At 62.3% G+C, this 24,845-nt stretch overlaps 2 protein-coding genes across 2 annotated transcripts in view; one reads left to right on the forward strand and one right to left on the reverse strand.

Moving 5' to 3' along the window:
• The window catches only part of LOC114487586 (ATP-dependent DNA helicase Q5-like), a 5,712-nt gene extending 2,652 nt beyond the window's left edge, over positions 1 to 3,060 (forward strand). The window contains exons 2-6 of the mRNA XM_028498144.2: positions 70 to 611; positions 770 to 860; positions 1,080 to 1,298; positions 1,529 to 1,598; positions 1,687 to 3,060. Of these exons, the coding sequence (XP_028353945.1) occupies positions 70 to 611; positions 770 to 860; positions 1,080 to 1,298; positions 1,529 to 1,598; positions 1,687 to 1,787 (1,023 nt within the window). The 3' untranslated portion in view covers positions 1,788 to 3,060. The remainder of the gene's footprint in view (positions 1 to 69; positions 612 to 769; positions 861 to 1,079; positions 1,299 to 1,528; positions 1,599 to 1,686) is intronic.
• MYO15B (myosin XVB) overlaps positions 2,819 to 24,845 on the reverse strand; it is a 39,551-nt gene continuing 17,524 nt past the window's right edge. Inside the window, 47 exon segments of the mRNA XM_055089810.1 lie at positions 2,819 to 2,878; positions 3,047 to 3,187; positions 3,298 to 3,431; positions 3,613 to 3,746; positions 4,007 to 4,122; positions 4,287 to 4,432; positions 4,616 to 4,712; positions 4,848 to 4,925; positions 5,045 to 5,139; positions 5,232 to 5,347; positions 5,449 to 5,522; positions 6,832 to 6,908; positions 7,307 to 7,379; positions 7,470 to 7,533; positions 7,702 to 7,847; positions 8,273 to 8,427; positions 8,538 to 8,649; positions 8,876 to 9,017; positions 9,093 to 9,211; positions 9,405 to 9,523; positions 9,676 to 9,751; positions 10,319 to 10,378; positions 10,603 to 10,715; positions 11,175 to 11,403; positions 11,494 to 11,584; positions 11,678 to 11,933; positions 12,010 to 12,114; positions 12,285 to 12,363; positions 12,578 to 12,790; positions 12,889 to 13,004; positions 13,153 to 13,251; positions 13,452 to 13,536; positions 13,656 to 13,726; positions 13,824 to 13,924; positions 14,163 to 14,324; positions 14,775 to 14,847; positions 15,061 to 15,239; positions 15,324 to 15,559; positions 15,647 to 15,742; positions 16,978 to 17,108; positions 17,291 to 17,348; positions 17,658 to 17,714; positions 18,382 to 18,475; positions 21,949 to 22,106; positions 22,328 to 22,445; positions 22,870 to 22,994; positions 23,134 to 23,179. Of these exon segments, the coding sequence (XP_054945785.1) occupies positions 2,819 to 2,878; positions 3,047 to 3,187; positions 3,298 to 3,431; positions 3,613 to 3,746; positions 4,007 to 4,122; positions 4,287 to 4,432; positions 4,616 to 4,712; positions 4,848 to 4,925; positions 5,045 to 5,139; positions 5,232 to 5,347; positions 5,449 to 5,522; positions 6,832 to 6,908; positions 7,307 to 7,379; positions 7,470 to 7,533; positions 7,702 to 7,847; positions 8,273 to 8,427; positions 8,538 to 8,649; positions 8,876 to 9,017; positions 9,093 to 9,211; positions 9,405 to 9,523; positions 9,676 to 9,751; positions 10,319 to 10,378; positions 10,603 to 10,715; positions 11,175 to 11,403; positions 11,494 to 11,584; positions 11,678 to 11,933; positions 12,010 to 12,114; positions 12,285 to 12,363; positions 12,578 to 12,790; positions 12,889 to 13,004; positions 13,153 to 13,251; positions 13,452 to 13,536; positions 13,656 to 13,726; positions 13,824 to 13,924; positions 14,163 to 14,324; positions 14,775 to 14,847; positions 15,061 to 15,239; positions 15,324 to 15,559; positions 15,647 to 15,742; positions 16,978 to 17,108; positions 17,291 to 17,348; positions 17,658 to 17,714; positions 18,382 to 18,475; positions 21,949 to 22,106; positions 22,328 to 22,445; positions 22,870 to 22,994; positions 23,134 to 23,179 (5,425 nt within the window).

The raw sequence follows: 24,845 nt of genomic DNA on the forward strand, positions 1-24,845 counted from the left end.
GCCATCCCTGGGCCCTCTAGAGAGTGCCCTGGAGGCACCTGGGGTCAGAAGCCTCTCTCCTCCTCACAGCTCAAACCCAAGCGGGTGGGAGCTGGTTTCCCGAAAGGCTCCTGCACGTTCCAGACAGCCCCTCAGCTGATGGAGAAGACGCGGCTAAAGGAGCAAGACCCCCGGCCGGTGCAGGGAGGCGAGCAGGAGCCGCCCGGCCGGCCCCGTGGCCGCCAGGACGAGGACCGCGCCGAGCCCCTCCCCGGGCCCAGAGGAGAGGCCCCCGGGAGCGGTGCTCATTGTGGGGCGCCCTCCCCGGAGAAGAAGGCAAAAGGCTCCTCTCGGGGCAGTCCTACCGCCAAGGCCCGGGTCGGCAAGAAGCGGCAGCTCCTGGCCGCAGCGGCCCTCAAGGACTCCCAGAACATCGCCCGCTTCTTCTACCAGAGGACCGAGAGCTCTCCTCCGCTCACTTCAGCCCCAGGGGCCGAAGGTGCCAGCCCTTCCCGTGACGGGGCGCGAGGACCCCTGACGGCCCCAGAGAAGTGCTCAGGGGAGGAGGATGGAGCCATGGGACGTTTGGCTGCCCGCCCCCAGACCAAGGAGTGCTCCGAGGAGGGGCCGAGGTGAGGTCACGGGCAGTCCTGGAATCCTCTAGAATCCCCTCTGCTAACTGGGCCTCTGAAGCTCGGGGCCTAGTCCCACGATGGGCTTCACTGGGCCACCTGGGCTGAGGGCGCGGCTGGCATCTGGAGCTCTGACGCCTGCTCTCCCTTCCGGCCAGTGCCTGCCTGCTCAGAGACCAGAGGCCCCCAGAAGGCCAGCCCACCCCCACGAAGGAGGCACAGAGAGGCAAGCGGCCCAGACCCCAGCAGGTACTGAGAGGGACGAGGCTGTGGGGGAAGATACCTGTCTACCAGGCTGGTGTCTGCTCCGGGTAGGGGTTTGGGAAAATCATCTCTTCTTTCCACATCCCAGGGCAGATGGGCTGGGCTAGAGGGAGCCAGGCGGTGCTGAGGCCCAGTCTTCCAGAAGGAGGGGAGGGGCCAGTAACAGGGAGCCCAAGAGTGACCCTCCACTGTGGTCCTGCCCAGGAGAACCCAGAGAGCCAGGCTCAGAAGAGGCCATGCCCCTCAGCCAAGGTCTCCATCTCAGCTGAGACCACGGGCAGCGTCTCAGCCAGCCATCAGGGCAGCTTGAACCCCCAAGGCTCCTGCCAGCCCTTGGCTCCTGGCATCTCGCTGAAGGAGGCTGCGAACGTCGTGGTTAAGTGTCTGACCCCTTTCTACAAGGAGGGCAAGTTTGCGTCCAAGGTAGGCTAGGTGCATGGGCTCTGTTCTCCCCTGAGCCTGGGGCACTCGGGTGCAGTGCGTGGGTGGGGAGGGCGCATGAGCCCCAGGAAAAAGCAGGGCGGAAGCAGGCCAGCCCAGAGGCCCGCTGCCCGCTCCCTGGGTCTGCCCCGCTCTTGGGTCGCAGCTGTGGGTCGCTCAGAGAGCAGGGTGAGGTTCTGCGCTCTCTGCTCCTCTCCACTCTCTGTCCCCAGGAGCTGTTTAAAGCCTTCGCCCGCCACCTCTCCCACTCGCTGACCCAGAATCCATCTCCGGGAAGGAGCGGTGAGTGCCTGCATCACCGGCCGGGAGGTGCTTGTGGGGGCCCTGTAGTGGGGAGACTGGCTCTCATGCTCCCCCATCCCGAATCCAGTGAAGGAAGAGGCCCAGAACGTCATCAAGCAGTTGTTCCACGGCCGAGCCCGGTGCGAGAGCGAAGCTGACTGGCACGGCCTGTGTGGCCCGCAGAGATGACCGACAGCTGCCCGACGGGGCCGGTGTCCTCCCCGGACTCCACCGCGGCCCAGCCCGGGCCTCGCTCGGGAACGGGGAGGGTGGGCGGCCTGCTGCTGCTGCTGGGGCATCGTCTGCTCTCAGGCTCTTCCCCCTTCCAGCCACGCCTTGCTTTGAAAATGGGCCCGGACACCTCCCAAATCAAGGTCAGAGGTCAGCCCGCCTTTCTCTTTGCTTGCGAAGCCTGAGGTCCTCTTTCTCCTAGCCTCCCTGCCTCCCCGGCCCTGGTGGCTGGGTTTTCTGGGCCAGATCCGCAGATCAGAAAATGACAGGGTGGTGTGGCTGCCGCCAGAGGAACAGAAGGAAGGAAGGCCCCTCCACCTCTTGTACTTGGCACGTTTTAAGCCGGCGGCAAGGCCCATCATCAGTCCGAGGCCTTGGGGCCTCCTCAGAAAGAGCCCGGGCTGGCGCCAGGTCCGCCCCCACCGCCGTCTTCCCTCGCGATGCCAGCCTCCAGCCCGGCCCAGGTGCAGAGCTCACGGGAAGGAGGGCAGCAGCCAGGCCCTGCTCCCTCTCGGCCCCTGGGCAGGAAGGCCCGGCGGGGCTTCGACAGTTGCCGGAGGAGTCGAGCCCTGTTGGTCCTTATGCACACGCACACAGCCCTGTTCTCTCAGGAGGTTTATTTCCTCAGCAGCTGCTGCTCCCAGGCCTGGGCTCATGCTCATGTCGGGCCAGGGCCCAGGTGGGCATCTCCCCCAGGTGGGGCAACATCAGACGCCCAAGCCGAGTTCCTGCAGCGCCCACCCCAGGCCCAGGCCCACCCCAGAGGGAGTCTCGTGACGCTCTCCCAGTTGAAGTCGCTATAGCAGCCCCTCCCCGCGGGCCAGCTGGGCTGTGCTGCAGCGGGTTCCAGAACAGCCAAGCGGTGAAGTCCAGGCCAGACCGGCCTGACTGACAGCACCCAGAGGAGACCGTTGGGTGAGACTTGGGCCAGAGGGGCTTCCTGTCCTCGTCTCTGCCCCTCCCCCACTCCTCTTGGGGGAAGCCCGGCCTTAAATGGAAGGAGAGTCGCGGTCCCGCAGGAAGGCGATGGTGTGCTTCAGCTCCCGGGCCTGCGCGGGCACAGGCATGTGAGGCCAGGGCCCCCGGCCAGCCCCCTGCCTCTGCCCCCAGCCCCACCACGCCGGAGCAGTGGGCAGAGGCCCGGGCCCAGGCTCCCGGGCACACCGGGCCTGGGTGAGGCGCTTGCCGCCTTCTCAGGGCGCACAGAGGCCACCCACCTGCGGCAGCTCAAACCAGATGGTCTGGGGGTTGTCAGCCGAGCCGTAGTTGAGTTCCAGGCCAGGGGAGCCCTCAGCCCCCAGTGGGCTCAGCACGTGGAGCCGCTGCAGGTCCCTCAGGGCGATGGAGCAGCACAGTTCCTGGGGGTGGGGAGGGGGGACGGGGGGAGAGAGAGCAGAGCTTGGTCCCTCTGGGGGAGGGGTGGCCCGAGGGTGCCCAGGCCAGCACTTGGGCCAGGAGCCTGGCCCACCTGAGAGCTGGGGTCCATGAGGATGAGGTGCTGGCGGTTCAGCCCCAGGAGGCCAGGGCTGGGCAGGGCCAGCTTGCTCACTCTCAGCACCGTGTAGACAGTGTAGCCAAAGAGGGGCAGCTCGCTCACGGTCTCTGCGGATGGGGGGGCAGAGCAGGAGTTCTGACCGCTGGGGCCCTGGGACCTGCCGGACTTTGCCCCCAGGACAGAGGAGAGGGCAGGGCAGGTGGAGAGCTTCCTCAGCCCCTCCACCCCCACCCCTTCCTTGCTGGGGCTCCCGCCTCTGCCCCAGCTGCCCCCTAGCCCCAGACCCACCGATGAAGCTGATCTGCGCTTCCTGAGAGCTGCATCCTTGCAGCTGCCTCAGCTCCTGGCCCATCAGGCTCTTCACAGCGGCCACGTTTATCTGCCATTGCAGCTGCTTCGGCAAGTAAGCCAGTAGGCCTTGCCTAGGACACAGCCTGGTCAGTCAAAGCTGGGCCTACAGCAGGTGCTAAGTAGATGAACCAGTGGCTACCGTGGGTGAGACCGGGGATCCAGACCCATGAATGAGGCGTGGGCTCTGCCCTTGAGGAGCGTGGGGGGGGTGGGCAGGTGTACCCAGCCCCCATTTGGTTAGGGCCACAAAGGGTACAAGTGGCCTTGACCTTGGAGGAAGGGGTAGGGGTGGTGGGGTGACGGGAGGCGTGAGGGCTGTGTTCACACTCACTCTGAGGGGGGCTCCTCGTGGTTCCTGCTGAGGTGCTGCAAGGCAGCCAGCCTGGCGAGTCGGGCATCTTCCTGGGCGCTGACCAACAGCTTCCCCTGCAGGTAGTCCCGCAGCACCTGACGGGGGAGCAGTGAGGGGGCAGCTGTGCCCCAGAGCCCCACCTAGTGGGTGGCTCCTGGGCCTCAAGCCCCTCCCCCACCCAGGGAGGGACTCTCCCTCGAGCTGCAGCCGAGGCTCCCACCACCAGCGGCGCGGCAGCGCGGGGCTGAGTGGGGCTGACCTGGCTGTAGTGGGTGCTGACGTAGGTGGGATTATCGAAGTGCAGCGAGGTCTCCCAGCCGAGCCGCCGGCAGTGCAGCCTCACGTCCGGACCCACCGCCTCGCTGTTGAGGTACTCCCGGGGCAACAGGGGCCGCACCAGCTGGCCTGCGCCGGGAGCCCGGGTCCACAGCCTGCCCTGCCGCCCGGGGCCAGCCCCGCCCACAGCCCTGCCGGCCCCAGCGTGGGAGCTGCCTCCCCGGTGGCCAGAAGAGCGGACTCAGCAGGCAGGCGAGGCCACGTCCCTGAATCCAGCCGGGCCACGCTTCCTCCCCAGGCCAGGTGGCCTACCTTCCCCTTTGATGAGGAAGAGGGCAAATTCCTGCACTTCATGGGGGTCCGTGATGCCCATCTGCCCACACAAGTCCGCCAGCACTTCTGCCGCCACCTGGACGTGCGGACAGGGCCGTGACGGGGCTGCTGGGGAGGGAAGGAGGCTGCGGGGGGGGAGGGGTGTCCCCAGAACTGATGCCCACGGCTTCCCTGGGTCTCCCCAGCCCCTCCTCTGTGTCCCTGCGCTCACCGTGAAGGTGTGGGTGCTGGTCTTGTACTCCACACCCCCGGGCAGGTGAATTAGGAGCAGGTGGACTACTTGTCCTTTCTGCCAAAGCAGGTACGGGGTCAGTCCCCAGCAGGCAGAGGCCCCACCCAGCTCCGCCCCCCCCCCCGCCCCCCCGCAGAGGGAGTCCCAGAACAGCCAGCCGCCTGCACCCCCCGTACCAGGAAAGCCTGCATTTCGCCTGGGGAGGGCAGCTGCCGGCGCCCCCCGTACTTGACTGTGCGCTGGAGGTGCTCCTGGCAGCTCCAGGCCAGCTCTGCAGAGAGGAGCCAGGCTGGGGTCATGAGCATCTCCAAACCCCTCCCCAAGCAGCCGAGACCCCAGCCTGGAAGCCCCTCCCACCGGCACCTTGGCTCAGGGCCGAATGCTGCAGAAACTTGGTCACGTAGGGCATCAGCGAGGTTGACGGGGGAAAGTAGCCCGTGAGGAGGCTGAGGAAAGTCCAGCCTCGAGCGCAGAGTCTCCTGCAGGGCAGAGAGCCCGGGCTTTGGGCCGGCCGGGCAGCAGCACTTTGGGCTGCCCCCGAGAGGCCTGCCACCGACCCCCGCCCGTCCCCCACACTCACGGCCGGGGGTGTCCTGTGATCTGCTTGATGGCCTGGCAGTAAATCTCATCCCTGAGGTTCTCCTCCTGGCACAGCTGTGGGGACAGGAAGGGCAGGGGGTAGCGGGTCGGGGGCAGAGCTGCAGTGCAGTGCAGTGCGGGGGAGTGAGGGATGGCGTGGGATCTGAAGTCAGAAGTCCTGCCAGTGGCCACGGGCTGGGGGCCAGGCCAGGGTGACAGCCCACCGCCGTCTCTCGGTCTTGTTCTCACTCGGCTTAATGGCATCTGCACAACTGGCCACTCGGCTAAGTCGCCGTCTTCACCTGCTTCCAGGCCGTGCTCGGCCCTGTCCTCGTTCTCTGGTCCCTCTGTCTTAGTCATCTCTGCTGACCCCCTCATCTCCTTGACCTCTAAGGGCTGCGGTGCCCTTGGGCCTCTGCTGATGACTCCCCGCGCCTGCCTCCAGCCCAGACTTCTCCCATGAAGCCCAGGCCCTCCACTTGGAAGACCGGGGCTTCAGACTTCACGCATCCCAAACCGATTCCTCCACCGTGCCGGCCCCATCCTCACTCAGGCTTCCCTGTGGCCACCAGCACTGCTCTGGCCTAGGCCTCCGTGTCCTCCTCGGCCCCTCGCTCTCACACCCCACGTGCACTTCATAGCAAACCCTGCCGCTCGGAATCTTTCTTCTCCCCTCTGCTGCCCCCTCTGGGCCTGGGCCAGCCATGTCTCCCCTGGGATCGTGGCAGGAACCCTCTCCTTGCCCTTAAACTCCCAGAATCGCAAACAAACAACCGCCAGAGCGACCCGACGAGATGGAAGCCACGTCTCTCTCCAAAACCCTCCAGTGTTTCCCAGATCTTGAAAAATCCAAGTCCTGACGGTGGACCACAAGGCCTACCGTGACCCGGGCCCACTGTCCCTGCTGGTCCTCGCCTTCCACTCCCCTTTGCTCACTGGGCTCCAGCCACCCGGGCCCTGCTGGGGCCGAGGCTCACCCCTGCCTCTGCCTGCATGCGTGCCCCCATGCCCTGCCCCCATGCATACGTGCCTCACTCCCTGGCCCCCTTCCGGTCTCTGCTCCAGGGTCACCTTGTCACCAAGCCTTCTGCACTGTAGCAGCCCCTCCCCTGCTTTATCACTCTCCACAGCACTCTTTGCCCTGGACACGTTGCATCAGGGTTTGCTGAGTGTCTCCTCTAACCAGGCTGTAAGCTCTGCAGGGACTTGGCCTGCTTGGTTCACTGCCCTGCCCCCCAGCACGTAGGTGCTCGATAACTAATTTTGGATGCTTTGAGTGTATAGTGACCAGGGAACAGGGGGTCCCATGGAGGCCCAGGCAGGAGGACGGGAAGGGGCCCTCAGGGCTCACTGACTCCCCACAGCTTCCAGCTCACTTTCCTACCTTCAGCAGCTCGTAGAGGAGATCCAGGTCGTTCTTGCCCCGAGGCTTGGACTGGTCCCCCATAAACTGCATCAGAGCTGCGGGCAGGATGAAAAGCACGGTGAGCTGGGCTGGGGGCCTGGCCCTGGCTCATGCTGTCGCTATGCAGGGCCATCTCATGCCTTGCTCAGAATGCGTGTGAGCCAGGCAGAGCGGCAGTCTCAGCTGTGCCGATGAGGAGACAGGGTTCAGAGAGATTCTTTGGCCACCCAGGGCTACGCCAAGCGCATAGCAAGCCGGACCCGCCGCTGCCTTCCAGCCCAGACTCCGCACAACCCACAGCCCCTTGGGCATGAGTAGAAGTGGGTGAGGGCCATGTGGTACAGGAGCCACCAGTGGGCTTCCCCGAGTCGGCGAACTCAAGGAGAGAAGGTGACCAGGTGCCTGGGTTCCAGGCACTGCAGACGTGGCGACCCAGGACACCGTGGCTACTTACCCTGGAAGCTTCCCACAGCCCGCCTGTTCACGTCCTCGTCACTGACGCTGATGAGCGATGCCTGGATGGGAGCCTGCGGCCAAAGAGGCTGGCTGTGGGTCTGGGGCCATGGGGGCCGGAAGGCGGGTCTGCTGTCCCGGCTCCTCCCCACCGTCCCCCTTACCTTGCCGTACCGCACCAGGCTGGCCATGGCCTTCCTCTCGGCAGCTTCACCTGTCCGGCCCAGCCTGAGGGGGCGGAGGGGAGGACAGCCCTGCTTGCTCAGCCCTCCCACCCCCATCCCAGGCTGGGTAGGGAGGGCGCTAAGAGCCCTGGCCTGGTGGCTCTGAGCAGGGAGTGTCCCATTTCAGGGACACTGAGGAGGGGCAGGCATGGGGCGGGCCCAGGGCACTCACGGGGTCTGGGGCTTCCGGAAGTAGCGCGAGGCAAATTCCTGCATGGTGTAGTCGGAGTCCATGGGCAGGGTGATGAAGGCCACAGACGGGGACAGGCTGGTGGCCAAGTTGTCACTGTGTGCCCGGCTCCAGGGGTGGGTGGGGAACTTAGGAGCACAGGAGACCTAGTGCCACCAGAGTGTCCCCTGGCCTGTCCAGTGGCCCTGCCCAAGCCCCCAGCCCAGCCCAGCCCAGCCCAGCCCAGCCCAGCCCAGCCCAGCCGAAGCCAGCCGAAGCAGGCAGAGCAGCTGCAGTGAGCACACCACCGGAAGCCAGGAAAGTCAAGAGCTGTTTATTGAGCATCTCCCAGGTGGCGCTGAACGAGCTACCACGAGGGCCACACAGGAGGCAGACAGCCCAGCCCTTGCCCGCAGGGAGCTCCGCCCTGCTGGGGAGACAGGACAGAGAGGCGGCATCAGACCAAGTGCTGCCCACCAGGCGTGGGGCGGCCCTCCGCCGCTCTGGGGCAGTCGCGCTCTTTCTCTCCTCCACTCCTAGTTAGGCCTCGCCTCGGCCTCTCATGCCTTCTCACCTCCGACGCCTTATCCCCCTCTCCGTGCCGCAGCCGACTCTCGTGCCGGCCGTTCCTCTGCTCCAGCGAGAAGGAAAAGTCTGGAGCAGCAGCCGGCTGCACTATGTCAGCAGGGAAGAGTCCGGAACGGCCCCTGGTGGAGCCAAACTGCCAGCCTGGGGGAAACATCCAAGGATGGTGCCTCACCCGCCTGGCCCCTCTGCCCCCGGAGGCTCCGCCTCGTCTGCCCGCCAGGTGCCAGCCGCCCTGCTTGCCCCGGGGATACCTGGCTCCAGAGCGGCCACCGGCAACAGCTTGATGAGGTCCCCCCGTTGGAAGCTGAGGAGGCTGTGGTCGTCGGTGAGGTAGCTTCGCAGGGCAATGACGTAGCCGGAGTCCTGCAGGCGGGCGGGTGAGCGACCAGCCTGCTTGTGACTCCGTCCTGCCCGTTCCACCTGCTCCCCCGTCGGCATCACTCTCCACCAAGTGCCCCCAAGTTCCAGCCCCACCCCAGGCAGCTTGAAAGAGCCTGGCTGACGGCCCCCGGGTCCAGGCAAAACAGATGGGGTACGACACAGCGGTGCTGGGGGCCCCCCGCACGGTGCCCTGCTGGCCCGCACTTGCCTTCTTGAGCTCGCTCAGGAGCAGCTCAACCATGGCCCTGACGGCTCCCGCCCGCATGGTGTGCAGCACCAGCTGTTCGCTCTTCAGTGACAGCTCCAGGGTGGAGCCAGCCGGGCACCCTACGCCCAGCACCTCAGCAAAGCTGTGCAAAGGGTGGGGCGTGAGCCGGGGGCCGTCCCGTCTCGCCAGCCCACGCCACACCCCAGCCCAGGCCCACCTGTACGAGCAGAGAGTCTTCAGCTGGTCAGGGTGGAAGCTGAGGCCTTGGGTCACCTTGAGCAGTCTCAGCCCCCGGTGGGACACGGCCAGCAGCTGCACGTCGCTGCCACCCTCGCCCTGCCCGGAAGGTGGCTGGCTCACGGACAGGCTCCGGGCTCCCCGCCACCGTCCAAGACACCCTGGGGCTGCTCAGGCCAGTGCCGTTCTTCGTCGGTTCCCCTGGGGCCCAGCCCACCCCCAGCTCTCATCCTGCTGCAGAAGGCCAAGCTGGCCTCCAGCCTTGGGCACTGCCATCCCCAGCCTCACTGACCGAGACGGGGAAGATGCGGGAGAAGTAATTGGCCCAGTTGTCCCTGGCAGCCACCACGATGCGCTTCTTGACACTGTCTTCAGCTGCGTCCAGGGAGTCCAGGCCCACCTCCAGGTCTCCTGTTGGGCAGAAACGGCCCCAGGCCGTCCTCAGGCTCCCTCACAGCGGGGACCCCAGAGTCTGCTCCCTCCCTCTGGGCAGGCCCAACCCCCAGCGCTCCGGCTCCCTGACTCCAGGGTCCCCCCTGACTCCAGGGTCCCTGGGCCCTAACGCAGCAGGTCTTTCATCCTGTGCCTCTCATCCTGGGAGATCCGGATGCAGGACTCTGCGAAGGTGTCCCTCAGGATCTGGGGGCAAAGCCAGGTGGTCACCGCCAGGTGCTGAGGCCACAGCCCACCCCAGAAGCAGCCTCGCGCGCGGGGGAAAAGCTGGAGAGCCCCACAGGCACGTGGGTGGAACAGGGAGGGATGCCTGGTCTTCCAAGCCCAGGGCCACGTCCACCCGGAGCTCCCACCTGCCTCCCACAAGCTGCCGGCACTAGTTGGGCCGCTGCCCCTCCGTCAGCTGAGATAAGCGTCCCTGAGGGAACAGGACTCGGGGCAGGGGGGAGGGGGGCAGCTACTGTAGAACTGGGGAGAACAGCCACAAGCACCCGGGAGCGTCTAGAGGTGGCAAAGGGACAAAGCACCGGCGAGCACCTGCTGTGGGCCAGGCTGTGTTGGGTGCTGTGTATACTTTATTTTTAATCCTCGTCATAAGTCAAAAATGGCCTTTATTCTGAGGGATGTTGTGAGGACTAAATAAACGAAGGCAGGGCTTGAAACACACCAGCGTCGTCCCGCAAGTGGGGCTGTTCTCCTGCCTGGGGCGGGGGCGGTCTGTCTGTACACGTGCCAGGTGGGCTGGGCTCTCACCTGCTCACAGAGGAGCCTGAGGCAGTAGGGGTGGCTGAAGTTCTCCCGGGGGTAGAACACCTGGACGAGAGCAGGGGCGAGTGAGGGTGGGCCGGGACGGTGCCCCCGCCAGCCCCTCTCCCGCCGCACCTCTGCCTCCCGGGCCGGAGGAGGCGGGGCTGGGGAAGCAGCCCCCAATGTCTGTGTGTGGAGAGGAGATGCCGGGGCCCCAGGCGGGCGCCCCCACAGCCAGCGCCCCAGCCCCCACCCAGAGAGGCCAGGCTGCGGCCCGCCCAAGCGCCCACCTCCTTGCGCAGGAACAACCTCCAGGGGGCGCTGGCGTAGGAGAAGCACACGCTGCCCGAGGGCACGAGCAGCTGGGTGGAGATCCCCTGGTCCCCCATGGACTCCACAAAGCCTGGCGGATGGAGGGGCCGAAGGGCATCAGGCGAGGAGCTGCCCAAGCCGGAGTGATGCGGGCACGGGGAGAGAAGGCCCTCGGCCCACTAGGGCCCCACGTGGCCCAGCTCAGTCCACCTCCGCTGCCTCCCTCCCCCCCCCCCCACTCCGTCCCATCTCCAGCCTCCCACGTTCCCCGCCGTCCCTGACGTGCGTGGGCCCTCCCTGACCACGTCAGCGGGGTCACTAAATTCCTGATGAGGCCCACGCCCCGTGACGGTCCCTCCGTGCCGCACAGGCCCCAGGGGTGCCCGGGCCCTGCCCCCCGCAGGAACGCGGAAGCTGGGGCTCCTCACCCACGGCTCCAAAGTCCGGAAGCACGAGCAGCTGACCTCGCCCGTGAGCGCTGAGAGGCCCTTGGGAATCCCGCCCCCGCCCCCCCGCAACGCCCACCGCCCGGGGATGTGGGGTTTCTTACCGTGCGGCTCAGCTGGAGGGGCCGCTGGGTTCCAGGGTGGAGGCAGTGGAGGCAGTGGAGGTGCTGGCGGAGGCGGGGGTCTCTGGGCAGTGGGTGGGTTCCGGCCAAACAGCGCTTGAAGGGGCCCCTGCTTCTCCTTGATGGAGTCGGAGGGCACAAGCCATGGCTGGCCCTTGGGTCGAGGGGCCACAGCTGGTGGGGGGCCCTTCCCTGGGCTGGGGGACAGCGTCTGGGGAAGCACAGAGAATACACCCAGGCTGTGACTAGCGGCCAGGTTTACCCCGGGGAGCCTCAGGAGGGCTCTGGAGTGGAGCCTCACCGAGGGCAGCGAGGAGGCACCACTGATGCCCAGCTTAGCCAGAGCCTCATCCTTAGGGTTGTTCTTCTTCAGGAAGATTTGGGGGGGCTTCCTGAGAGAAGGAAGAGGTCAGGAGTCCACAAGGTGACTCCGGCAGCGGGCAGCCCTGGCCGTCCTCCCCCTCCCCGCCGCCGCCGGGGTGCACCTGGGTGGCTGCACGGGCACGGGCACGGGGCCTGGGCGGCTCTGGTATATGCGGATGATGTTGCGGATCTCCCTGCTGGGCTCTGCCTGCCGGGGCTCAGGGTCCGAGCTACGCCCCACGGCTCTGCCCTCGGCCGGCCGGCGACCACCGCCAGGGCCCGCCTCTGTGGCTGGCTCAGCCTCAGCCACCTGTGCAGCTTTGGCCCTGTCTCGTGTCAGTGGCTTCTTCACTACCGGGGGAGGCGGAGGTGACAGCACTGACCAGAAAGAGAGGAAAGATGTGAGACCCTGTGCAGAACCACAGAGCCTGGCCCTCCCCCCTCTCCCCACCACCTGCTCTCTGTTCCTCTTCTTCCGGCTCCTCCTCCTGCTTCTCCCCCTGGGGGATCTTCGCCTTGGCCGGAGGCCTCATCGTCTTCCCCTTGATCTGCTGCTGCCCTGTAAATGCCCCAGATGGCCCTCTCTATTACTCTCCACCTGGCCCACCCATCTGGGCTCCTGGACAGGCCACACTGACCTAGAGGAACAGGGTGCACCCCGCCGTCCCCTGGCCAGGCTGGGGCGGTGGCTGAGTTTCTGTGTGGGATTGCCACCCCAAGGGCCCTCACCCAACTTCTGGAAATAGTCCCGTTTCTGCTGGAAGCTCTTGGGCCGCCGGGGCCTGTCTTCAGCCTCCTGTGAGGTCTCCTGTGGCAGGAAGGGAAAGAGAAGGAGCAGCCCCGCCAGACAAGTTGCCACTCACAGAGCAAACCCACTTGGATCCGTGGGGCTGGGGCCTGGCAGCATCTTTTCTGCATCTTCCCGCGCCCCCCCCACCCCCACCCCATGTCTCCCACTTCTGTGGCCTTGGAGCCTGCTGCCCCACCCCGGCCCTGCCACCTGCCTGGCCTCGGCTCCTCACCCTCAGGCAGGCACCTACCAATTCCAGGTCACGCTCTGGCTCCTTCTGGGGGGTGGGTGTCTTCTTGGGCTTGGGGGTGCTGGCTGGGGGTGGAGTCAGGGAGGCAGCTCCAGGGGCCTGGGCCTGGGCGTGATGCTCCAGGGGCTGGCTCTGGCGCTGCTTTGCCTGCTGCTCCAGGGACAAGGTCATGGCCTGGGTGGTCATCTGCTGGGCCTGACGGGGGAAGGGTGGTGTGCCAGGTGAGAGCTGGCCTGGCCTCGCCCCACAGATCTGTACCCACTAGGTAATCCATGGGCCCTGCCCATCCTCACCAGGATCAGTGCCTGCTGGTTGATGAAGTTCTGCTGCTGGACTGCCAGCTGCCTCGCGTCCACGCTGGGAAGCAGGGGCTGCGGCTGCGGCTGCGGCTGCGGCGGCACCACCACGGCTGCGAGGACGGCAGGCGGGCAGCGCGGACAAGCGCCACGGCTGAGCTCCCAGCCCTCTGCCCACTGTGCCGTCTAGGCCCCAGGCAACACCCTCCCTTCTCCAGTCCCGACCTGAGAAGGGACCCAGTGGCTATAGTCCAGCCTTACCTGGCATGGCGGGAACCGCCCCCATTGCTGGCATCACGGGCATGGGTGCAGGCATCATGGCTGGCTGGTATCCGGGCATCTGCATCATCCCTGAGTACACTGAGGGAACAGCCACCCCCGCAGGTCGGTCCCTACCTGGGCCCACAGACAGCCTCCCTTTAGCCCCAGGCAAAGAGAAGAGTACGGGCCACCAGGGTGCTGGCCGGAGCTCTGATTGCAGCTGCGTGGGGATCTCAGGCCATGCTTGCCTGTGTTGCTGGGCAGGGAGGCTCTGGATGGGCACTCAGCCCGGCACTCACCCACGGGATAGCTGCCTTGCTGCATGGGCCCCATGGCGCCCCCTCCCTTCATGCGGCCACTCAGAGCCCTGCCTTGCTCCAGATCCTGAAGGGACAAAAGTCACAGGTCCCAAGGTCAGAGCTAGAGCTCTACGAGGGATGGGAGGGGCAGCAGAGGCCCCAGGGGCATAGGGGCAGCAGTGGGGTGGGGTCTGCGTGCAGGACACTCACGCTGAGGCACGGGGAGAAGAGGTGGTCCAGGAAGCCATCCAGACTCCCTGAGGTCCGGGACTCACCTGTGGAGGGTTACTGTCACCTGCCTGGGGCGTGGGGCTTCTGGCACCCCCATTCCCAGCACTCTGCCAACCTCAGTGTGCCCACTCCCAGCCTTACCTGTGCGACCCCTGCCGGGCAGAGTTAGGGCTGGGCCTGGAGGGAGACCTGGGGGCAGTGAGGGGGCCTGGATGCCAGGGGCTGGGGGGATGTCCTCGGCTCTGCAGGAGATAGTGGGCCCAGCTGAGGGGGTGCCCTGGCCGGGGGGTTCCCGGGTTGAGGCAAGGTGTAGGAGCTGCCGTAGGGGTCACACCCCTGCGGTGGGCGGAGGCTTGGGGGCGGGCGGGCTGGGCCTGTGGCAGCACCTGTGAACCCCCGTGGATGACAGGGTGGCTGAGGGGGTCACCTACGACAGGATAGGGACAGGAGCAGGCCAGGGGTGCTGTGGGTGGCACCTACAAGCCACGGGGGGCGATTGGGTAGCTGTGGGGACCGGCCGGGTCCCCCAGGTCCTCGGTCTGGCCGATCAGGTCCAACACGAAGTCGCAGCCAGCCAAGTCCTGCCAGGAGTCCTCGGAGCGCAGTGACACAGACCAGCCGCGCGGGGGCGGATCCAGGCCTCTGGGTGAGACAAGGGCACGTAGCAGAGGGTGGTCAGCCAGGCGGACGACCATCCGGAAGGACAAGGACCGACCTGAGGGTGGGCTGGGGGGAGGGGGTTACGGAAGGGGACAGGAACCTGGCTGAGGCCCCAGTGCAAATCACAGCCCTCCACTGCTCCACTGGCTCTGATGCACTTATTCACTCAATTTGATGAGAATCTGGACCAGATCTAGCAGGTGGACTCTCCACTTGCTCTCCGTCTTGAATCTATTGTCTGGACCCTGCCCGCCTACCCCGACCCCTCGCGCCCATCCCGACCCCCGGGGAGCAGGCTTTGGCCTTGGGCCTGCGGGAGCAGCCGCAGGAGGGGCTTGGCGGGAGGGCGGGCTGGAAGCGCGAGGAGAACCGGGAGGCGGACGGGACGACGGCCAGCGCGGGCTACACTCGCCCGTCCCAGGCCGCGCACACCTGCTCTGCAGAATCCACCCGGCAAGCTGCTCCCCTGTGGTCCAGGACTCCACCTCGGCCGAGCAGCACTCCTCTGCAGGGACGAGGGGCAGGGGCAAGAGTGAGGGACAGCAGAGTCCACCCGGACGGGGAGGGGCTACTGTCCCGTGGCGCTTCCGAAAGCAGGAGAGCAGGGAGGTCAGGGTCACATGGGAGGGCGGAGGCGGGAAGGGGGTCGAGGGAGGGCGAGGGTGCCGGGCAGGCTCCACTGTGGGCCTGGGGAGGCCCGAGAGGAGGCAGGCGTCACCGGTGAAGGTGAAGACATCCAGCGCCATGCGGCCCCGCCTCCATCCGGCCGTCCACTCGAGCTGGGTGGGTGGGTGGGCCCGCTCGGACCCAGGGGCCCGCTGAGTCTGCTCCAGGGCTCCCAGCAGCTTGTGCTGGCACAGGGCTGCCATGCCCCTGGGGGCCTGGTCGGACACAAATCTGCGGGCGCAGCACAGGGCTGCCGTGGGTATGCGGTGGCCCGCTGAGCACACCCACGGGGCCCCCAGCTGCCGGGCCCCTTACTTGAGCAGCGGCTTCTGCAGGGCGGACGCTGGGGGGAAGGCGCTGAGCAGGACGGCCAGGAGGGCCCAGCCGCGCTGGCTCTGCTGCTCGTCCGGGTTGTGCCAGAGCTGGGCCGCGAGCTGGCTCAAGAGCTCGTTGCGCAGCCCCGGCCGGCACTGCCCCTGCCGCACCAGGTACTGGCCCATGGTCTGCTCCTGCCAGGGCTCCAGGGACCCATCCCCCAGGAACCGCAGCAGCTGCAGACACAGAGCGAGGGGAGGCAGGACGTGCGGGCCAGCACCCCTTGCACGGGCCCCCCCGCCCCTCCCCAGCGTGTCACTCACCACCCTGTTGATATCCAGGGCATGCTGAGGGTTCTCACCATCCAGCCGGGTCAGGGGTTTGGTCAGCAGCTGCCCAGGTCTGGGCAGGGATGGCTCCTGCAAGGAAGGAGGGCGACACGGCGCCTGAGCAGGGGCTGGTGCGTGCTGACCTGCCAGACACAGCCCCGGGGGAGCCCCAAGGGAGCACGCGCCCTGCGAGAGGAAGAGGGGCCGGTGAGGAAAACCATCTTAAAAATACATCTCGGGGGGCTTCCCTGGTGGCGCAGCGGCTAAGAACCTGCCTGCCAGTGTAGGAGACACGGGTTCGAGCCCTGGTCTGGGAAGATCCCACATGACGCGGAGCAGCTAAGCCTGTGCACCACAACAGCTGAGCCTGCGCTCTAGAGCCCGCGAGCCACAACTACTGAGCCCGCGTGCCACAACTACTGAAGCCCGCGCGCCTAGAGCCCGTGCTCCGCAACAAGAGAAGCCGCCGCAATGAGAAGCCCACGCACCGCAACGAAGAGTAGCCCTCCGTTCGCCGCAACTAGAGAAAGCCACGTGCAGCAACAAAGACCCAATGCAGCCATAAATAAATAAATTTATTTTTTTTAAAAAGAAAGAAAAATACATCTTGGGACTTCCCTGGTGGTCCAGCGGTTAAAAGTCCACGCTCCCAATGCAGGGGGCCCAGGTTTGATCCCTGGTCAGGGAACTAGATCCCGCATGCCACAACTAAAAAAGATCCCGTGTGCCGCAGCTAAGAGCCGGCGCAGCCAAATAAATAAATAAATATTTTTTTAAAAAACCTCTCAATCACTCCTTCTGATTAGAAAACTAAAGCTCATGCATGCAGAAAACTCAGAAAACATGGAAAAGGATGAAGACTAAAAACCACCATTAACAGTGCACTGCCAGATAGAACCACAGTTAACATTTTCGCCTCCTGCTTTCTAGTCTTACTTTCTACGTGTAGGTACACACGTCACGTCCCCACCCTCCCTGTTAACAAAACGGGGATCATACTCTACGTGCAGTTTTGAATCCTGCTTTTGTTGCCAACGCTGTAGCCTGGACACTTTGCCTTGTCATTCAACATGCTTTAACGACATGGCTTCAATGGCAGGGCAGTGCCGCAGGTGTCACAAAGTTGTGGCACTGCAGATAAGTAACCAGATACACGTTTAGGTTCAACAGATTTTCCGAGCAACGCAGTTGCATCCACAGCCCCGCAACAGGAGAGGGAGGAGGGGACTGGAGACAGAAGGACAGACACAGCTTCCGCCTGACGGGGGCTAACGTCTGGGGAGATGTGGGCATCAGCCGTGCACAGCTGAGGCCTGGGGGCCCACCTGAAAGCCGATGGAGATGAAGCTGGAGAAGGGGAATTGGTCGATGTCGGGTGGGAGGGTCAGGCTGGGCCGTGCGGGAACTTCCGGGGGCATGGCCTCGGTGATGCTCTCGGCCAGGGTGTGCTGACGGCCTGGGATGACACAGGCGGCGGCCCAGAAACGCCCAGGTAAGGTGCCTGGCTCCGGCGCCACCTCCACCTCTCAGCATCAGCCCCCAGCTCCAGTGCAGAGGGAGCCGGGCAGTGAGCTGGGGGGACCCAGAGCATCAGAGGGAGGGACCACAGGGACAGAGGCTCCGCCCATCAGGACTCACCTTCCGCTGTCTTCAGCATGACAGCCAGCTCAGCCGGGATCTCCAAGCGCCCCAGCTCCTAGCAGGGAGGAGCAATTGACCAGGAACTAAGGGAAGGGGCATAGGTACCCAGGGGCCCTCCTCACCCCCGGGGCTGTAAGCTTCCGCTCCAAAGACCAAGGATTCTAGTCTCAGACACTCAAACAAATAAAGCCCTCAGAGGGAAACCAAGGGCACCCCCCCAGGGCTCTTCTTGGGAGCACAATGGATGGGCCTGAGGGACAGGACCCATCTCGGCATCCCTGGGACCCCACGCTCCCCCTCAAGCCAGGCCAGGTTCAGCAGGCTCACAACCCAGCAGACACCCTCCAGCTTCCAGGCCACCTACCATGCTTGGCCCCTTCTCGGAGGCCCCGACGCTGTGCCAGCTGCACCAATGCCCAAGCTGTTGGGGGAGATGCAGGAGGAGATGATGCCCCCCCGTGAGGTGTCACCAGGAGCTCCCTGGAGGCCCCTCCCTCGCTCAGCAGTTCAGCTGCCCCCTCTTCCTCCCAGGAGGACCCCACACCAGTGGAGAAAGAGGTGCAGACCCAGGGGGCCAGCTGTCTGCCCCCAGCCCTCCAGAGCCCTCACTAGCCTCAGCGCTGTGACTGTCTCTGCCCGTCTGCCAGGGCACCAGGAAGAGGAGGGAGGAAGGGAAGGAATGGTCCCAGGGGACAAAGTCCAGCCAGGGAGGGGCCAGAGAGGGGGGCAGTATGTGGGCATTGACCTTTGAGCTGCTTTATGGCCCTCAGATTGGAGTCACTGGGCAAGAGGGGAACAGTCCAAGGGAGGCCTGGAGGGGATGGGAGGCACGCCCAGCCAGCGGGGGAGAGTCAGGCCCTGGCAGTGGGCAGGCATGAAGGAAGGCGACAACCTCCTGGAGACCCCAGGCTACCCTGGCCAGGCAGAGGGGGACGGAAGGAGCTCCACCAGCAATGGTCTCCGAGGCCTGGGTCCTTGTGCGGCTGCGCTTGGAGGGTGGACACTGTAAGGACTCGGCCAGCGTGGCCGGCAAGGCTGCCTGGCTTCTCCCCCGAGCTGCCCGGGGCAGGACCCATCCACGCGCTCACCTGCCCCCTCCGCTGTCTCCAGAGCAGGTGCCGGCCCGCCAGCAGGATGGTGCCCAGCTGCCCCAGAGCTGCCCGCCGCCGGAGGCTCCCCTTCCTGGAGGCCAGGCAGGGGGTTGGTGAGGAGTCCAGACTCACACCTGATACCTGAATCCTCCAAGGCAAGACATGAATGTAAAATCGGACCCCAGTGAAGCCCCCAGCTGCCTAAGGGAAGCAACAGGGAAAGGACATGACACTTTGAAAGACCAGCAGGTAAACTGAGATGCTGTTGTGCCCAAGGGATCAAGATCTGGGACTCTGGAGCCGACCACCCGGGCTCGTTCCCCTACTGTTTAGTCACTGCGGTCTTGGATAAGTTACTTTACCTCTCTGGGTTTTTTTGTTGTTGTTTTTTGTTTTTTTGGCGGTGCGCGGGCCTCTCACTGTCGCGGCCTCTCCCGCTGCGGAGCACAGGCTCCGGACGCGCAGGCTCAGCGGCCGTGGCTCACGGGCCCAGCCGCTCCGCGGCATGTGGGATCCTCCCGGACCGGGGCACGAACCCGCGTCCCCTGCATCGGCAGGCGGACTCGCAACCACTGCGCCACCAGGGCAGCCCTCTCTGGGGTTTTTTTCACTTTTGTTTTTTGGCCACGCCGCATGGCATGTGGAATCTTAGTTCCCCGACCAGGGATCAAACCCGGGCCCGGCAGTGAAAGCGCTGAGTCCGAACCACTGGACCGCCAGGGAAGTCCCTACTTTACCTCTCTGTGTTTTATTTTCATCATCTCTAAAATGAGAACTATTGTAATGCCTGCCCCACAATAAGATGAAATGAGTTAAAAGGTGTGTTTGGAATAGAGTCGGGCATATTATTTAAGAAGCAGAACTTCTAAAAAATGAAAAAATAACGTTCACTGGAAGTCTAATAGGAGATCGCGGAAGAGACAATATCTTCGAGAATTTTCCAGATATAAGAAAGACCAGACTCCTCAATGAAGGAGCCCTGAGCATGATATTTTAAAATAAATCTATATATACTACCAGACATAACATAGATAAACAACAAGGATCTACTGTAGAGCACAGGGAACTATATTTAATATCTTGTAATTACCTATAATGGAAAAGAATCTGAAAAAGAATAAATATATATGTATGTATGTATGTATTTGTAACTGAATCATTTTGCTGTACACCTGAAACATTGTAAATCACTATACTTTAATAAAAAAATAAATAAATCTACAGCTTTTGTGAAAAGACACTATCCAGAGAATGAAAAGAGGGCTTCCCAGGTGGCACACTGGTTGGGAATCCGCCTGCCAGCGCAGGGGACACGGGTTTGAGCCCTGGTCCAGGAAGATCCCACATGCCGCGGAGCAACTAAGCCCGTGCACCACAATTACTGAGCCTACGCTCTAGAGCCCGCGAGCCAAAACTACTGAGCCCACGTGCCACAACCACTGAAGCCTGCACGCCTAGAGCCCGTGCTCTGCAACACAACAAGCCACCACAATGAGAAGCCCGCACGCCACAACAAAGAGTAGCCCCCGCTCGCCGCAACTAGAGAAAGCCCATGTGCAGCAACGAAGACCCAACGCAGCCAAAAATGAATAATAAATCAAATAAATAAAAAATTAAAAAAATTTTTAATTTAAAAGAGAATGAAAAGACAACCCACGTAATGGGAGACTACTTGCAAATCGCATATTTGATAAAGGTTTAATATCCAGAACATATAAAGAACTCCTACAACTCAATGAGAAAAAAAACAACCCAATTAAAAAGCAGGCAGAGGGGGACTTCCCTGGTGGCACAGTGGTTAAGAATCCACCTGCCAATGCAGGGGACAAGGGTTCGAGCCCTGGTCCGGGAAGATCCCACATGCCGCGGAGCAACTAAGCCTGTGCGTCACAACTACTGAGACTGCGCTCTAGAGCCCACAGGCCATAACTACTGAGACCGCAAGCCACAACTACTGAGCCCGTGTGCCACAACTACTGAAGCCCGCGCGCCTAGAGCCCGTGCTCCGCAACAGGAGAAGCCACCGCAATGAGAAGCCCGCGCACCGCAACGAAGAGCAGCCCCCACTCGCTGCAACTAGAGAAAGCCTGCGTGCAGCAACGAAGACTCGACACAGCCAAAACTAAATAAATAAATTCCAAAAGAAAAAAAAAAAGCAGGCAGAGGACTTGAATAGACATTTCTCCAAAGAGATACACAAACGGCCAAGAAGTACATGAAAAGATGCTCAACATCATTAGTCATTAAAGAAATGCAAATCAAAACCACAACGAAATACCACCTCACACCCACTAGGATGGCTATAATTTAAAAAGCAGAAAATAACAAGTATTGGTAAGGATGCAGAGAAATTGGAACCTTCACACATTGCTGGTAGGAATATAAAATGGTGCAGCCACTGTGGAAAAGTTTGGCAATTCCTCACAAAGGTAAAGACAGAATTACCATATAACTCAGGATTTCCACTCCCAGATAAAGACCCAAAAGAACCAAAAGCAGAAACTTGAACAGTTACTTGTACACTTGTGTTCATAGCAGCCTTATTCACAATAAGCCAAAAGGTAGAAACAACCCACATGCCCACTGACAGATAAGTGGATAAACAAAATGTGGTCCATCCACACAATGGAACAATTTCCAGCCATAAAAAAGACATGTTATGACAGGGACGAACCCTGAAAACATTACGCTTAGTGCAGTAAGCCAGATGTAAAAGGAATTTGTATGAGTCAACGTAGATGGCATATCTAGAATAGGCAAATTCACAGAAATGGAAAGTGTACTGGAGGTTACCAGGGGCTGGAGGGAAGGGGAAGTAAGGCATCATTGCTGAATGGGTATGGAGTTCCTGCTGGTGATGAAAACGTTTTGGAAACATACAGTGGTGACGGGTGCCCCCTTCTCCGAGGCTTCCCTGGTGTCCACAGCACTGCCTTCATTTTGTTCTCAGTCCTTAAACAATCCCCTTTGAGGCAACTGGCAGCTGGTTTACTGTCTGCATCTGACTCCCCAGCTAGCCTGGAAGGCACCATCTCTGTGCCTGTGTGAAGATGCTGGCACCTTGCTCCCTGCGTTGCCAGCATCTGGCCCAGGGTAGATGGAGAAGATGGTCAACCAACAGCTGTTGGATGGATGAGTGAAGACGGGCAGTGAAGGGTGAGCGGGGCTGGAGCTAATGAGGCGAGAAGGACGAGGGGAGCATCGTAGGACCACGAAGCCCAAAGAGCCTGGAGTGTAAAAGTCCGGCCTACATCGAGGCTGGAGAGGGAGGCAGGGCCTCACACCACCTGATTCACGCTTTTAAAAGCGTATTCTTGCTGCAGAGTGGAGAATAGACTAGAAAAAAGAACGGTCAAGGAGTCAAGACCGCAGGTTTGACTGGCCTAACAGCTAATGAGCTTCTCGTGTCTGGGGGGTATTCAAGCAGAGACAGCATGGTGGGGATGCCAGCAAGGAGAGTCCAGCGCTGAAGGGAAGCAGGCAGACTAGCCTTGAGGCCCTACGCCTCCCCGACCCGGCCCCACCACCGTGAGGAGGCCTACAGTCTCGCCCCACTCTGCACACCTGGCCTGGAGCCCACGCACGCGAATCCGTGGTAGGAGGCGAAGGCGCTGACGGGAGAGGCTGGTGCAGAGGCCTCGGTGCAGGCTGAGCAGGGCCTGGGCGCGCTGCCGGGCCCGGTGCCGTTCCAGCTGCTGCCAGCCCAGCTCCCGCAGTAGCACCTGGGGGCAGAGGTTGGGGCTGGGGGCCACCCCGCCCTTCTCCCGAGGCCTCAGCCGCCTCCCTCCTGCCAGACAATTGATTCTACCGGGGTGCCCGGGACACCCGGCCCCTTCCACCTCCCCACCACCCAGAAGGACCACCAAATCATGAGTTGGTCCCAGAATGCTCCTCCCACTTTCCAGCCATACCTGCTGCTTCCCTGCTCATACACACCACCCACCTGGGTGGCTCCCAGGTGACAGAGGGGCGACTCAGCCCCGAACACCTGGTTCAGGATGGCACCACACCTTTCCCGGTCAGAGAGCTCTTCCTGTCCCTCTGTGCCCAGGGCCCGGAACCTGCCCCAAGGACGGAGAACCTTGGGGAGGTCGGAACCAGCACGGCGGGCACCTCCCTCCACACTCATGTGACCCCCGAACCCCTCGGGGTCTGTTCAGTCTATAAGTCATTCAACAGTGATTTGGAAAGCACCTACTATGTGCCAGGCACCCAGGAGAGTTTTGCTGAGAGGAGGAGGAGGGGCGGGTGAATGCACAGAGGCATGGAGAGGTGTGAGGGTGACGAGCAGTGAAAGGAGATGCAGACGGAGGGAGGGAAGGAGAGACAGAGAGAACGAAGGAGGGAGGGTTGGACGTCAGGCCCAGGGTCCCTGGGAAAGCGTGTCCGTCCCCCGCTCCCGAAAAAGCCCCAGGTCCGCCAGCCACTCCAGGGGGCCTTCCTAGTGAGCCCTGGCCCTGAGGTGCCCGCATCCTGGGCCCCTACCTGGCCAGGAAGGCCTGGAAGGGCACGCGAACGGGGAAGTTGGCGCTGCGGGTACACACGGCCTCCAGGATGCCTGCCTGGCGCAGTTGCTCTGCCACGTGACCCACATCAAAGAGGCCCGGAAGCTGTGGCCGCGGGGCAGAGCCAAGGAGAGCTGAACTGAGGGGCTCAGAGCCGTGGGGAAGGTGGGGCAGGGCCAAGGAGGGCTGAGGGGGGCGGGGCAGGGGTGGGAGGGTGCTGGCGCCAGGTGCTGGGAGAGCTCACCTTCCCTGGGTTGGGATTGAGGCACTGGATGAAATAGACGCGGCTCCTGGTGGGTGGAAGGGGCGGCCACTTGAGCACAGACCGGCCCCTCCATTCAAACTCCCTGGGGTTGAGTGGCGGGGGGGGGGCCCTATTCTCACCTGCCCAGCCGGGCTAGGAGGTCCCCCAGGGAATGCTGGAAGCGAGAGACCAGCGTGGGTTTGCCTGGTCCTTCCCCAGACCCGGGCTCTGCTTCCTGGAACAGGCTACCCACCAGCTGTGGGGTGAGAGGGGGCCAAGCCAGCTCACCTGGGCCTGTCCAGCCTGCCCCTCACCCCGACCCCCAGGGAGCCAGGGTGCGCCAGCCAAAGGTTCAAGGTTCCAGGGGCTTGAAGGCCAGCTCCTTGGGCTAGGCTGTCTGGGTGGGGAGGGCAGAATGGGGGGACGGGGGTGGGGGGCACCTGGAGCTGGCTCTGGGCAAGCATTTCCACCACAGCAGGGTCAAGATGATCCTGGTTTCTGTTTAAAAACTTGTGAGCCTGCAAGAGATAATGTGGGGGCGGGGGAGGGGAAGCCAAGGAGAGAAGGCTGGGTGTGGAAGCCAGCCCCTTTGCAAAATAATCCAGCCTCTCCCCTCTGAGTTATAAGGCCACCTTTGACACAACACTGTAAATCAACTATACTTCAATAAAAAATAATGTTTTACAAAGGCTCCCCTAGAAGTTGGACTCATCTCACACCACGTACCAAAATTATAACTCAAAATGAATGGATCAAAGACCCAGCTGTAAGACCTGAAACTATAAAACTCTTAGAAGAAAACAAAGGGAGAAAGCTTCATGACATTGGACTTGGCAATGATTTCCTGAATGTGACACTAAAAGCACAGGCGACAAAGGAAAAATAGATAAACTGGATTTCATTAAAAGGAAAAACTTTTGTGTATCAAAGTACAGTACTAAGAGGGTGAAAAGACAGCCCCCAAAATGGGAGAAAATATCACATATAAGGGTTTAATATCCAGATTATGTAAAGAACTCCTACAACTTAACAACAACAAAAAAATAAAACAACTCAATTCAGGACTTCCCTGGTGGCACAGTGGTTAAGGATCCGCCTGCCAATGCAGGGGGCACTGGTTTGATCCCTGGTCCAGGAAGATCCCACATGCCGCATAGCAACTAAGCCCATGCACCACAACTACTGAGCCCGCGTGCCACAACTACTGAAGCTCACGCGCCCAGAGCCCGTGCTCCACAACAAGAGAAGCCGCTACAATGAGAAGGCTTTGCACCGCAACGAAGAGTAGCCCCCGCTCGCTGCAACGAGAGAAAACCTGCGCGTGGCAACGAAGACCCAACGCGGCCAAAAATAAATAAATAAATAAACAAAGAAACCCCAAACCAACTCAATTCAAAAATGGGCAAAGGACTTGAATAGACATTTCTCCAAAGAAGATACACAAATGGCCAAGAAGCACATGAAAAGATGCTTGACGTCGTTAGTCATCATTAGAGAAATGCAGATCAAAACCACAATGAGATACCACTTCACACCCACTAGGATGACTATAAAATGGTGCAATCACTGAGGAATAGTTTGGTGGCTCCTCAAAAAGGTAAACATAGAATTACCATATGACCCAGTAAACCTACTCCTAGGTAGATACCCAAAAGAACTGAAAGCAGCGACTCAAACAGTTACTTGTACACCCATGTTCACAGCAGCATTAT

The sequence above is a fragment of the Physeter macrocephalus genome, chromosome 14, assembly GCF_002837175.3.
Source record: "Physeter macrocephalus isolate SW-GA chromosome 14, ASM283717v5, whole genome shotgun sequence".
In the NCBI taxonomy this organism is placed as follows: Eukaryota; Metazoa; Chordata; class Mammalia; order Artiodactyla; family Physeteridae; genus Physeter; species Physeter macrocephalus.